This window comes from Eschrichtius robustus, chromosome 16 (genome assembly GCF_028021215.1).
Source record: "Eschrichtius robustus isolate mEscRob2 chromosome 16, mEscRob2.pri, whole genome shotgun sequence".
Classification (NCBI taxonomy): domain Eukaryota; kingdom Metazoa; phylum Chordata; class Mammalia; order Artiodactyla; family Eschrichtiidae; genus Eschrichtius; species Eschrichtius robustus.
The window spans coordinates 26967514-26982297 of NC_090839.1; the positions used below are offsets into that span (position 1 = coordinate 26967514).

General features: G+C 44.4%; 1 protein-coding gene across 3 annotated transcripts in view; it reads right to left on the reverse strand.

Moving 5' to 3' along the window:
• Positions 1 to 416: 416 nt before the first annotated feature.
• The window catches only part of KIF3B (kinesin family member 3B), a 37464-nt gene continuing 23096 nt past the window's right edge, over positions 417 to 14784 (reverse strand). For all 3 annotated transcript variants that reach the window (XM_068565713.1, XM_068565714.1, XM_068565712.1), the window contains 7 exons: positions 12834 to 12935; positions 12498 to 12620; positions 12271 to 12389; positions 7526 to 7639; positions 6736 to 6841; positions 4463 to 4641; positions 417 to 3898 (listed from right to left, as the gene is read on the reverse strand). In XM_068565713.1, the coding sequence (XP_068421814.1) occupies positions 3802 to 3898; positions 4463 to 4641; positions 6736 to 6841; positions 7526 to 7639; positions 12271 to 12389; positions 12498 to 12620; positions 12834 to 12935 (840 nt within the window). In that variant the 3' untranslated portion in view covers positions 417 to 3801. The remainder of the gene's footprint in view (positions 3899 to 4462; positions 4642 to 6735; positions 6842 to 7525; positions 7640 to 12270; positions 12390 to 12497; positions 12621 to 12833; positions 12936 to 14784) is intronic.

A 14784-nucleotide genomic window follows, 5' to 3' on the forward strand; every position in this document is an offset into this window, starting at 1 on the left:
AAGCCCTCGCACAGAAACAAGGACCCAACACAGCCAAAAATAAATAAATTAATTAATTAAAAAAAAATAATCTGTTAAAAAAAAAGATATACATTTTAAAGTATAATATGTAATAAATTTAAAGAAACATAAAAAACAAAACACAGAAATTAAAAGAAATTTCATGCCTGTCTCAGGAACCTTCATGGAAAAACACGAGAAGCACTCGTCACTCTTTCTTCATTTCATGTCCCTTTACCTCATTGCTATATTTTTAAAATGCCAACATTCCAACTCAATCTTCATTTTCCATTCCCACCCTCCTTTCACTAGAAAAATTCAAATGTTTAAAGAAATTGGCAGTGTGTCAGCCACAGGCAAGTCATTTTCAAAAACGTTAGTCATTTATGAGGACACCTTTTTGTAAGTACAATAAATCTGATTGATTTTTATTACACATCTTAGTTTAGAATCACTTTTACATTCCTAGACAAAGAGATGATACAAATAAATATCAGTTGTAAAATTAGAGCCCCAAGTATTGGCATATTCTTTGTCTAAAGGTAGCCAAAGAGAAGGTCAAGATCAATATTAACTCCAAGGAGCCATAAAGCCCACCGCCTCCTGCCTGCCCCAGGATCACTCCTTTCATAATTAACCTCAAAAGCATTTCATTCAAGAAAAAAGGGTGGGGAGAAGGGGGGCAGATTTCTGAACAGTACAAGACAAAACCTTGCATGACAGACAATAGCCAGGCCCACTCTTCTTATCCAGGTCCCTTTGAGCATTCCGATTATGGCTTTTAGAGAATATTAATAGCCCCCTTTTCGTCCACTGATGGCGCTGAGATGGCCCAAGGCGTTGTTTGCAGTGAGCCTCGACCTCAAGTGGGAAATGTGAGGCAGAACTGATATCCCACGTTAACAGGGAATCGACGCTTCTCAGAAACCTGGCAACGATTCTACATTCAGTGAAGGAGGACTTAACAAGAGTAAGACAGAAGTGGGGCATGGCCCACGCCTGAGCTGCAGAACTCTCTGACGCCCTTGGTCGTGGAGGTGCGGGTGGTGAGATTCAAGCAGCATGCAGGCATTCGACGGAGGACAATCCAATATTAGGGCGGAGTCTTAAGAAAGTGCTTCATGCCTATGATTTGTGGCCTTGGGTTCTGAATTCAGGGGCCTGGGAGACATGGGATTTGAAATCTGAAGCCAGATACATTCCTACCAATCAGAGCAAAAGGGACCTCACTGAAGGGGGTTGCACACTCCGTCAAACTCCTTCTCTCAGATGAGCCTCTTAAATCCTGTTAGACTTGCTGCCAGACTTCATTAGCTGCTGCTGACTTGAAGGCCCTCAGATGGCTTGGAACATTCTAGCATGACTACAGACATGAAAACCAGGTCCCTCAGTCGACTTGGTAGGTCTACACATTTGGCTCAATTCAGAGCCCAAAGCAGCAGCTTTCCGGTGGCAGCATGACATTCTACTGTCTACTCTATTCGAATATTTCTTGGATCCATTTTGAGAGAAGAAAAGCACCGGAGACTGCTCTGGGACGGGACGGCTTCACCTCCACCCAGGTGTTCTTCTACTTCGTTTCACAGACCACCAGATGAACACAGCCAAGTACAAGGCAAGCCTGTTTTCATAATCCTGCCTGTCAACTTGGCTTTCTTCTTTTGCCTTCTTAGAAAAGTTCTATGGTCACTCAACCACCTGTGGTCAGAATAGCCACCTCGAGACATCAGTATTCAGCTACAGTGTTATCTGCAATTTTCAGTTCTCAGATTTGCCAGATGAATATGTTCAGCCTAGAGAATTCAGACTAGCTTCGAGGAAATGTGGTGCAAGAGACAGGTGTAACCGGCAGGTCACCATCTTAGGCTACCCACCTCATTATATGGTTCCTGTTCAAACAGGTGAATTCTTAGTAAATAATAAAGAAGCAGAGTTCGATCCCGAGAAAGATGAGGGATGCCTCCATTATGCTCTGGGAATTGCTGAAAAGGGCCCTGGGTTCAGAAAGAATGGTTATAAAAAGGAGACAAGCTGTCAGACGAAAGAGCTCCATTTGTAGAGCACTAAGACATTGCACTTGGTACCTCCTCTTTCCCACGGGTTCTGATCCAGAAATGTGCCCTGGGAACTGAGCAGCTGAGTTAAAGTATAACTCAAGGCCCACCTGAGTCGCCACCTTCCCGAGGCACCGTGCCAGCAAGGTGCGCCGGTATGGCTGACTGGGGACGCATATTGTCCCCTCAGGCTTGGCTCGTAGACTCAGACACCCACGTGGGAGCTTCCAGCCTGGATTAATCATTCAACGGGCCGTTAATACAGACAAAGGCAACAACTGCACGGTAGCATATTTCTAAAGTCGGACAAGTTCTTGGTCTCTCTCTTACAAACACACACGGACACACTGGAAGAACACAGGCACCCTTGTGCTTGCACACCTGCACACACTTATGAGCTTCTCTTAAGGGGAAATGAGTAACATTCACCTAATGACCAACGTAAAATGAAGCTTTGAATTTCAATAATACAAAGAACTAAAACTTACAAACCAAACTAGTATATGTAAACGGAACTTCCTAACTCTCTCCTCTGAGCCTATTCGATCGCACAGCCACACCTCGCCACCACCTTTGGCTCTGCCTGAGAAGAGCCACAGTTCTAGGATTAGGTGAGTTTTCTGCTGAAGGCAGGCAAGATTCCTCTGCTTCCATCTGTTATGTCTTCCCTTGCCAATGCACCAAGCCTCTTGACTCTTGACCTGCCTAGTCACCCCAATGCTCTCTATGCAAATATAGAACAAAACGGGGGATGCAAAAGTGCCACTATGTGTCTCGTCCCCCCAGCTCTCGTCCCATCAGAGAAGGCAGAGCCAGCCTCCCTTCTCCCACAAAACAGGCCCACTGCAGAGCATGCTCTGGAGGCAGAGGATGGGCCCAGGCAGGGACGCTCAGAGTATGCGTGAATGGGGAAAATGGTGACAAATGAAGAGTAAAGTGACACGGTGTATGGACATGGCATCAACTTACAGATTTACGTCTTTGACAAGATGGTCATGGTTTTGAGGTTTTAAAGAAGCTGTTTCCCTAAACTCTCCAAGGAGGCAAAGGGAATGTTATTTCTATTGCCTCTGACATTGAATCCTTCTGGAGCAGAAGTCGGTAGCTTCCTTGGTAAACATTTGCTCCTTCAGCAGATCCCAAAGGGAGATCCACTTCTTACTGAGGGGCATGGACCGTGCCCCTCGGAGGCTTGGCTCCAAATGAGATTTCTCATTTCTACCTACAAAAACAAGCACCTGTTCAAGTTCTAGGGCTTTCGCTTTCCAACCTCAGTATCATTTTATCCTGAGCCTCCAAAGACTTGGCCCTGCAGAGGTGACTCCTGATTCTGCCCTACTGTTCAACAAGAAGGGAGCCCAGTGTAAAGAACAGGCTAGAAAGGAGAGGGGAGAGGGTGGGAGGGCAAGGGAAGGGAGAGGAGAAGGAGGGAAGGGAGAGGAGAAGGAGGCAAGGGAGAAGGGAAGCAAGGTCACTGGTCATTCTCTTGCTTTCCACTTCGGCTGTCGCGCTTTACCTTACCCATGCATTTCTGAGATGCTAATTAAAGGACGGTTCCCAGAGGAGCTGAGTGCCAGATTATGACCAGCATGTTTCAACCAGATTAAGTTGGTTAATCTGCAAAGAAGCCATCGCTTCTCCCCAGGGGAATGGTTCTGAGTTTGGGCTCGAGTCCTCTCTGCAGGTTTTTGCTTGTCTCTTCTCTCAGGCAAACGCTGTTTATACCCTGGGAGAGGAGGAAGTGGGTTTACTTTGGAACCAGCCCCCGAGACTGTGGATAAAGCTGAGATGCGGGGGTTCCTGAGGAAGAGGAGGAGGATCCCGACTTCCTTCCACTTTTAGGCCTGCAAAAGTCAAGCACATATGTACGTTACACATCCCGTCTCTGACACAGATCAGATTCCTTTCCCATCAAATGCCATTACATCTCAAGGTGGCCTTGCCTCAGGGGACTTTCAATTGTAAAACCACCAGAGACTGGCACAGCCTGCCCCTCTTCAATGGCCAACACAACCTGCCAACGGAGGAGTGCGATCTCAGGGGAGGGACTCTGATTCTCAGCAATTGTTATTCCATTAAAATCATATTTTGACTGTCTTCTCCAAACTGGTAAAAAATACTAAGTTTGCAAGTAGAATTCACTCCTTTTTTGGTTTTCCACTCAATTATTTTCCTTAAACTTCAAATCCAGAATTTAATAAGATAGAATTTCTAATTTAGCACCAAATTAAATCCTTGGTCATTTAAACTGAGGCTCAGAGCCTGGGTTGTGGATTCAGATAGACCTAGGTTAACTCTGGCTCTGCCACTTACTTCCATGATAAACAAGCACTTTTGCCACCCTCTCCCCTCATTTGTCCTTGTTCAAACATGTTCTGTTCAAACATAGGTCGCCAAAAGCCACTCACCTGGCCTTGGGTTTCTTATTTGCAGTGCTTTCAAAGGATGATGCATCCACCTGTATCTCATCTTCATCCTGCAGAGCCGCATCCAATGCAGCCTGGACTTTGGGGGCAATGGCGGGCCCCTCGTAGTCTCTGGTGGTCCGGCTGGGCATGTCCAGCTCCAGCAGCACGATGTTTTCTGCCTGCAGAAGCAGAGCCAAGACCAGCTAGGATGGCCTCCAATCACACAAAGAGAGTTCAAGCAATCTAAACCCAAGAACAGAACCGCAAATTTCATGCTACTCAAAGCCGATCAAGGGCCTGCCTGGAAGAAGTGATGTAGTTTTATAACTTTTTTCCTGGTGCAATTACAGATGATTTTTTATTTTCTTCTCTATGCTTTTCTCTATTTTCCTTTTTTAAAAAAAAACAACAACAACAACAACAGTGAACATGTATTCTATCCTAAGGGGAATAATCAGGGGAAAAGAATAAATTAAGTAAAACCCATTTATTGTAGACAACGTGAAAATACAAAAAGATACGCAGAAGAAAACAGTAGTCACCAATAATCTCCCCACCTACGGCAGCTTTGATGAACTTTTTGGTTGCAGAGGGAAGGAGGCAGGTATGGTGTATATATGTGGAGGGTGTGTGTGTGGCAGTATACGTGCTTATTACCACATTTTAAAAATCAGACTGGGCCCTGCCTCATAACTGGCCTTGGAGATGGATTCCCTCACTTGATACCCGGCGGTGGGCCTTTACCTAGCTCCTAAATACCAAGTTGAGTGTGAAGAGGGAAGAACACCCATGGTTCCACATCTTCCCCTCTAGCTCCTCCCACGCAGTGGAGGTCAAGCCCCAGGGCCCCAGAGGGGGCACGAGGGGCCCCAGCTGGGAGAAGGTGGGGGAAAGAATGGCGTGGCTCCACTGATCAATTTTATATGTTGAGATACGGCATAACATTTCTCTTAATGGAGCCGGTCTATTGCTAAAAATCATCTGAGAGCCACTGCTTTAAATTCTACCTTTAGATCAAGGTAAGCCCCCTGGAAACCCACATATTTGATTTGTAGGCTTTAAAATCATGTTTTTGGCTTAAGACATGAAATAACCGGCAAGGTATGCACTCTCTGAAACTGCTAGAAAAAAGTTTCTGAGGATTCTGTGTGACACGTCACTCATCTTCCACTACATAAAGCCACACCTAATACATCTTTTTTGCTTTTGTTTTCTTTATGTAAAATAACTCAATGCCAGGAAGAACAGTGCCTGAGGAGCTAACTAATCCTAATCTGTTTTGCTCTGGCTGCTAAGGGAGATTCAAAAACATTTAAAAATTTTTAAGTGAAAATCTTTCATTGTAATATAGGGAATTCCCTGGCGGTCCAGTGGTTAGGACTTGGTGCTTTCATTGTTGTGGTCCAGGTTCGATCCCTGGTCGGGGAACTACGATCCCATAAGCCACGTAGTGCGGCCTAAATAGATAAATAAATAAAAGTCATACCAGTTCCCCATTGATAGTTAGAAAATACAGATAAGCAAAAACAAGAAATTTTAAAATGAGTTCACTTCCATTAACCAGCGACAACCAGTTCACATTTTGATCTACTTCGCACCAGATTTTTTAATTCATATATACACTTCCAGTACCAATTGCTCTATAACTTAAAAACACACGTGTCTCCTGATTCATCCACTTACCAGCTACCTGACCTTTAAGCCACAGGACTGACCGAACAGAGTAGGTGAGAGGGCTCAATCAGAGAAAGCAGCAAAGTGCTGAGTACAGCGCCTGGCACACAGCAAGTGCTTATCAACAGAAGCCTGTACAGTATTTTTATTGTAAAATACGTTTGGGTCATTAAATAGTCATCAATTATGTCACTTCAAATAACTACTTGACTCACATACATTATGTTAAATGGAAGGACCGTCAGCTCTTTAACGCATTTCCATCTCCTGTTACTAGACGTCTACTTTCTTTCCCAACTCCCCGCGAGGCCATTCTGAAGCTCATTATTGGCTACATGGACAGTATGTTTGGACTCTCCTCCTTCCCTCCTGATTTGCTAAATCTCATTCTCTTTTACCTTTTTATTTACTATCATTTGTTATTTATTAATTATATTTATCTATTATTTGTTATAATTGTTATTATTAATATAACTGTCCTCAGGTCCCTCTGGAAAGAGGATACAAACTGTGACTTTGCAGACCGGTGCCTAAGGGTTTACATAAATCTAATCTCTTCTAAGAGAGAGGAGAGAGAAACGCGAGTACAATCTTCTCACCCTATATCGAGCCTCTGGACGAATCATCATGGACATTCTTGCGTGCTGGCTCAATGGTCTCTTGTATCCCACAGCTGATACTGGCCGCTTCATCATCTGTTGATTCCTGGAAAGGGACTGTGGTGGTCAAAGCCCTGGCTGGCGCGTGTTCCACAGCCCCAGGATCGGTACTGTGGAACAGAAAACTGAGCCTTCTTTAGCTAGAACCTGAAGCAAGAAACTCCCCGGACTGATGGCTGACATGTAAACGGGGCAGGAGCTGCTTCTATTTTCTGCTGGAGTGGCTTTCTGATTCAAGTGTGAGCATCACGCATCTCTTAAGCTGGAAGGGCCCTGAGTCATTCTCCAGTTCTTAGACGGCAGGCACGAAGCCTAGCTGTAGACACTCTCCACCCCCACAGCCTTGGCAGACATCTCCCATCTTTCCAGCGGAATCCAGATGCAGACTGAGAATCCTTCTCCACATTGCCAGACTGACACGTAAGAGAACACCTATGTACCGCCCCTCCCTTGGCCCAGCACGTTTCACTTGACAGCTGGGGGAGCTGAAAAGCAGGAACTTGGGAAAGGTCATTAGTTCACTGTGATAAAGTCTCCCAATTCCTAATACCATACTCATCACCAAACTTTTACCTCATGGACTTATGGCAGCCACAAAGACCTGCAACTGGTTCCAAGTTTAAATGGATCAAACTGTGTTCTTACCATACCTCTCTGGCCAAGCCCAGCTTATCAACATTCTTTCCCTCCTCCCCACCTTAAAGTCTACTTGAAGTCATTTGTGACTTACTCCAGTCTGGTTATAGGATGTAATTTCCAATGATCTTCCTCTTCATCAAAGAAGGATCTATTCATAATTTTACTTTTTTCTTCCAGAGGGATGAAGTTTTCTATAATAAGATGCCTGTAAGAGCACACATACACGGGTGAATAGATGGAGAAAGAATACGAATGGGGTGTTGGCTATCTGGTCCCACGTGAAGTAAGTAATAGGTAAGGGTCAAGTCACTCAGCAAACATTTGCTGAGCAGGCACTGTGGGCCTAGCATCATACAAAGAGCTGGGGTACAGACATGAATGACACTTGGTTCTGCCTGAGATAGACAAACACTCTCAGGTATGCTGACAGGTCTGTCCTAGGAATATGGAAAGCTCACTTATGCCCAAGGAGTAGCAGCTTGAGGAGGTGAAAGGACTAAAGAGGAAGGCAATGCCTGGGCTATGCTGGAGTGAACACGTGCTAAGTGAAGTATTTTGGGAGGGCCACTGGTACTGCTAAGCCAGCTCATTAACTTCCAAAATGCTGAAAACAGATTAGAAACTAAACTGTCTTCCTCCAATCCTATGCATTGTTGCCCAAGGTGGAGAACCCCACATTCTAATCACCAGAACAAAGAGCAGAACGAGATGGATTTCAGTCCCTTAGGTCCCTGAGAATGGAGACCATTCCTGAGAAGAGTCTCTGCCTAAGAAGCACCCAGGGAACATGGCAAACAATGAAACTGGAACCCACTGGGTTGTGTCTCTCCATGGTGATGACAATCTCCTGCCCCCTCTCTGTGTTCACTCTTTCAAAACCTCAGGACAGAACAATGCCAAAGGGGTGTTAACGTGGGAGGGACACAAAACAAACACCACAGAGGTGTAGGGTGCTATGAGAAACAGGCTGACTCGCTGTTTATTCAAAAGATATTAATTAGAGGGACTTCCCTGGTGGCTCAGTGGTTAAGAATCCGACTGCCAATGCAGGGGATACTGGTTCGAGCCCTGGTCCAGGAAGATCCCACATGCTGCAGAGCAACTAAGCCCGTGCACCACAACTACTGAGCCTACGCTCTAGAGCCTGCAAGCCACAACTACGGAGCCCGTGCGCCACAACTACTGAGCCCGTGCACCACAACTACTGAAGCCCGCGCACCTAGAGCCCGTGCTCTGCAACAAGAGAAGCCACCGCAATGAGAAGCTCACGCACCACACCGAAGACTAGGCCCCGCTCCCCGCAACTAGAGAAAGCCCGAGTGCAGCAACAAACACCCAACACAGCCAAAAATATATATATAATAATAATAATAATAATTTTTAAAAAAGATATTAATAAGAGACATAGCAATGAAAATGGCTTCCTTAAAGACAAAAATATTTTGGAGAGAAGAAATTTTCTCTTTATTTGATATTTAAGAAACTATTTTTTATAACATATATATATTTTTTTTTTCTTTCTGATTTTAAAGGTCCTATTTATACATTAGAAAATGTAAGAAATACAATTACACACAATTTCACCACCCAGAGATACTCTTATTATTTTGGCATATTTTGTTCTGACCTTTTTTCTAGGTGTACATGCCTAGAAAGAGGACTGACACATACATTTAATTTTAAGGGCTCCTTTCCAAATTTAAAACTTAATCATTAAAAGAATCTCTTTGAAAAGCTCCTCTTTTTTTTTTTTTTTTTTTGGCCACGCCTCGCGGCATGTAGGATCTTAGTTCCCCGACCAGGGATTGAACCTGTGTCTCCTGGAGTGGAAACGTGTAGTCTTAACCACTGGACCACCAGGGAAGTCCCCTGGAAAGTTCCTCTTTAAAGAAAACTTCGAGCAAATGTGGTGGAAGGACCGATATTAAAAAAAACATCATTTTGCAAAACCCCTAATGAAATAATGCAGCCAGACAAAGATCACTGCTGGCTGAAACCATTAGCTCAGTGGTTCTCAAGCCAGGCTGCACATCAATAGCAGTTACAATATTTTAGCCAAACCTCATGAGAGATCAACGGTTCTCAAAGTGTGTTCACCAAACCAGCAGGAGCAACAGCTGGTACTTGCTGTGAATGCAAATGCTCAGGTCCCACCCCAGACATACTGAATCAGATTCTCTGGGTGTGGGGCCCAGCAATCTGCATTTAACAAGTCCTTCGGATGATCTGGTGCCTGCTGAAAGTTTAAGGACCACTGCCCTAGACCAATGAAATTAGAATCTCTTAGCGGGGAAAACAAGCATCACTATTTTTAAAAACTCCTCAGGTGATTTCGGTGCGCAGCCAAGGTTGAGCACTCACTTTCAGTTAAAGAGAAGTAAGGGAGATAGAGCCACAAGTTAAATGGCACTGTGAAGAAGCAGACTGACAAATCCAGAACGTGGGATGTTTCTTTAGGCTATCTGCCCTCGCCTTTTCAACAAGTCAACTATGAAAAACAGTTTTTAACAGGGAAAAGGATTGCTCCAGATTAAAATAAGCTTAAGAGACATAATAACCAAATGCAACATATGGTTCTTATGTAGATCTTAATATTAATAAACCAAGAAAATCTGAATATGGACAGGGTACGAGAGAAACAATGTTAATTTTGTTAGGTGGAAAGATACCATTACGTACGCAAAAATCTATTTTATTTCTTCTACACTACACTAGCAAAAACATTCTGAAAATAAAATTAAGAAAACAATTCCATATACAATAGCATCAAAAAAATAAAATACTTAGGTATAAATCTAACAAAAGAGGTGCAAAGACTGCACTGAAAACTATAAACATTCTTGACAGAAATTAAAGAAGATTTACATAAATGTAAAGACATCCCATGTTCATGGATCAGAATACTTAATACTGTTAAGATGACAATACTCTCCAAATTGATCTATACGGTCAACACAGTCCCTATCAAAATCTCAGCTGGCTTTGTTTGCAGAAATTGAAAAGCCAATCTTAAAGTTTATATGGAAATGTAAGGGACCCTGAATAGCCACAAAGAATCTTGAAAAAGAACAACAAAGTTGGAAGACTCACATTTCCTCATTTCAAAACTTACTACAAAGCTACAGTAATCAAGACAGTGCGGTACTGGCATAAGGACAGACATACAGCTCAATCGAACAATACTGAGAATTCAGAAATAAACCCTTACATTTATGGTCAACTGACTTTCAACAAGGGTGCAAAGACAATGAGAGAAGAGCCTTTGCAACAAATGGTGCTGGAACAACTGGATATCCACATACAAAAGAATGCATTTGGAACCATACCTCAGACTACACAAGAAATTAACTAAAAATGGATCACAGACCTAAATGTAAGACCTAAAACTGTAAGACTCTTGGATAACCTAAGAGAATTGAAAACGTAAGTCCACAATAAAACTTGTACACAAATGTTCATAGCAGCATTATTCATTACAACTAAAAGGTAGAAACAACCCAAACGTCCATCAACTAATGAATGGAAAAAATGTGGAATATCCATACAATACCATATTGTTCAGCCATTAAAAAGAATGAAGTGCTATAACATGCTACAACATGGATGACCCCTGAAAGCATGTTAATTGAAAGAAACCAGTCACAAAAGACCACATATTGTATAATTCCATTTACATGAAAGGTCGAGAATAGGCAAATTTATGGAGACAGAAAGTAGACCAGTAGTTATTAGGCTGGGGGAGGCGGTAATGAGGAGTGACTGATAATTGGTACAGGGTTTCTTTGGGTGGGGGCCGGGGGCACACACAGATGTTCTAAAATTAGATTGTGGTGATGACTTTACAACCCTGTAAATGTATTTTTTTTAAAATGACTTGCAGGGGGGTTCCCTGGTGGCTTAGTGGTTAGGATTTTGGGCTTTCAGTGCCGTGGCCCAGGTTCAATCCCTAGTCAGGAAACTGAGATCCCGCAAGCCACGCAGCACGGCCGGAAAAACAAATGACTTGTATACTTTAAACAGGTGAATTGTATGGTATGTGAATTATACCTCAATAAAGCTTTTTTTAAGAAAAGCACTGTGGTCATGTATGTAGGTATATAGGAATGAGATAACATGAGGTAAGATTTGCTTTAAAATATTTTTATGAAAGATAGAGGACAAAAGATTGTTTATCATGGAATCTGGGTGATGGGTATTTGGCTGTTCATTATACCATTCAGAAAATTCTAGTTAATAAAAGATTCCCTTTTATCAATAGATAGAAGCCTTCTTTTTTTTTTTTTAATAAATTTATTTATTTATTTATTTATTTATTATTTATTTTTGGCTGTGTTGGGTCTTCGTTTCTGTGCGAGGGCTTTCTCCAGTTGTGGCAAGTGGGGGCCACTCTTCATCACGGTGCGCGGGCCTCTCACTGTCGCGGCCTCTCCCCTTGCGGAGCACAGGCTCCAGACGCGCAGGCTCAGTAGTTGTGGCACACGGGCTTAGTTGCTCCGCGGCATGTGGGATCTTCCCAGACCAGGGCTCGAACCCGTGTCCCCTGCACTGGCAGGCGGACTCTTAACCACTGCGCCACCAGGGAAGCCCGATAGAAGCCTTCTTTAAAGGCAGGAAGGTAGAGTGGAAAGGAACTTGGAGATCATCTGGTGAAGATGTTCAGTTAACAGATGGGACCCAGAGACAGAAAATAACTTTCTTTGGAATAAACAGAAGACAGACAAGGTGGCAGGAGATGGGGTGGAGAGAAGTAGGGCCCTGTCCTCAGGGGTGTGTTTCTTAGTGAACAAACAGCCACCCAGCAAGTGCTAGGGGAGCCCGGGAAGGCCCAGAGCTTACTTGAGCTTCAGCTCCCTGGTGAGCTCATTCTGTGTCTGTTCCAGCTCCTGCCGCTCCTTGATGTGCTCTTCTTGGAGGTCATGGATCTCTGCCTTCACTGCCTGAAGCTTGGAGAAGAGCTGGAACCAACAGGAGAGGCAGGTGACGGGGGCAGCCCTCTAGACAACAGAGTTCTCCCTCTGCCCCAAGCCTCAAGGCACCTCTGCCTGGCCTCGCTCCTTTCATACCTTTTTGAGTTTCTTGGTCTTGATGTCCACCTCTTGCTGCAACGAGCTGTACGTCTCTTTCAGTTCCAAGGTCTCCTCGTCGCGGCTTTCCATCTGTTGCTGGATTTCTCTTTCTCGACGTTTCTGAGCAACATCACAAGATTGATCAGTGTGCCTAGAGACAAGGTCTAGACAAGAACATGGGGCTGGGTGCTCCAGATCAGGGTCTCCCGCCAGGAAGGGGTGACACACTTCAGTCCCGTTCCCTTTGAAGAGTCTAATACAAGAGATATTGGCTCCGTCGCATTAACACACCTCACCCCACCCCATTCTCTCCAAAAAGGAATGAAAAGTTACCTGCTCTGCAATTTCCTGCCGTTTCTGCTCCAGGATTTTCTGCTGTTCGTTTGTATGATCTACTATATTTTTTCCTCCAACAAGCAGCTTACTCTCCATGGCCTTTGTGAGGAAAAAGTAGAATCCATCTGATGAGTGGTCTCCCTCAGAACACAGCCCCTCACAGGGAAGCCCATGAAAGATAAAGAGCTCAGGACTGAGCCCAAGGGGATGAACTCTGGGGGAAAATATGGTGTGCTCAGCTGTACCCTTCCCATCACGGGTGGGGCTGAGGCGGCTTCACTGGGGGCTTTATCTTGGAAACACTGAAGATACAGCTTCCCCAGACATACATGAACTTCAGCTTTCTTTTTAAAAAACACTATTTTGGTTTGTTTGTACAAAGTATTTGACCCCACTAAGAACCTATGAAGCACCTCCTATGTGCTAGGTACTGAGGATGCAGCTGTAAATACAAATCACAAAGCTGAGAGTCCACTGAGGGCCACAGACAAGTAAGCGGCCTCTTACCCTATGCAGTCAGATCCCATCAGGAGGAAAAGACCGAGTAATAAGGGGACAGGCACACTGGAGGGAGAGAATTCTGGCTTTTGGAGGGAGTCAGGAAAAGCTTCCTGTCTCAAGGAATTAGCTAAGAAAAACAATTTTTTTCAGAGGGTAGGGTAGGGAGTGGTGATACATGAAGTTGGCAAAGCAATCAGGGGTCAACTCAAAAACCTCCAAGTCCCGTTAAGGGAGACTAAGCTTGACCCTGAGAACCGCAGGAACCACTGACGTGTCCTTTGAGCGTTAGGGTACAAAATCATATTTGTGTTTTAGAAACAAAACTCCCCTGCGACAGGAAGAATACCTGGAAAAGGGCAGGCTGGGTGGAAGGAGAGCAGACAGGAGGCCGTTTTAAGGGTCCAGGCCTGGGCTAGGGCAGTAGTGGCTGGGGAGAGCAGAGTGGATGGGTCCAAGAGGGGCAGCATTCAGAGGCTTAAGGGGGAGGGAGCAGCAGGCAGCAATGGTAACTCTTCGGAGTCCGGCTCGACTGAGAAAAGGCAGGCAGGCACAGGCTCTGGGTGGCCGTGGGCATCTCCGTGGAAACGTCCAGTAGGCAGAGGCTATCGGGCTGGGATATTAGGAGACAGCTCTGGGCTGACTATATAGACTGCAAGACTTCAGCATTTACATGGTGGCTGAAGCCAGGGGAAGGATTTGCACCTGAAAAGCATGGACTCCAAAAACCCCACAACCTTGCTTTTAAGAAACTTATACCCCTGCTGCCATGTTTCAGGGAGCGCTTGAAATTTTCCTCTTCTCTGAAAACGAACGGGCTGGACTGATTACTAACCCTCCCCCCACCACACACACCCTTCTGGCTCTAAAATTCTTTTGTCCTGTGATTTTACAGCATCCAGGGATGGAGAAAGACAGATGTAATGTCATTCTCCCATAAATAAAACTTGTAAGAGGTACAGTGACCTTGAGGTGATGCTGAGTCTTGCCACACTCGGCTTCTGAGAGTTGCCCAAATATCCCAGGTTGTTTAAAGGGTCTAGGTGGTTCCTGGGCTTGAATAACAGATGTGATTTTAAAAAACAGCATGGAAATCAAACATGGGCACACCCAGTTACACAAGTGCAGGAGTGAGGAGGGGTGAAGTGACATAATGGAATCCCATAGTAAGCCCCTCCCTGGAACACAGTTACCTCCTAATTGTGTTGTATGTGACTCCATTTTCACACCAGGTCTTGACAGTCTTGGAAAGGACCCCTGCCTCTGAAGTAAAATAGGACCCAGCTCTGTGAAAGGGCTACTATGATGCCACAGATAAAGTACAGCTTCATATGGTAGGGGAAGGGGAAGCAAGAAAGAGATCACTTGTCATTTTTAAATTAATAAACATAGATACATTTTAGAGTAGAAGTTAAAGTTTGCACAAATTCCATAAGATAGAACTTCAAAG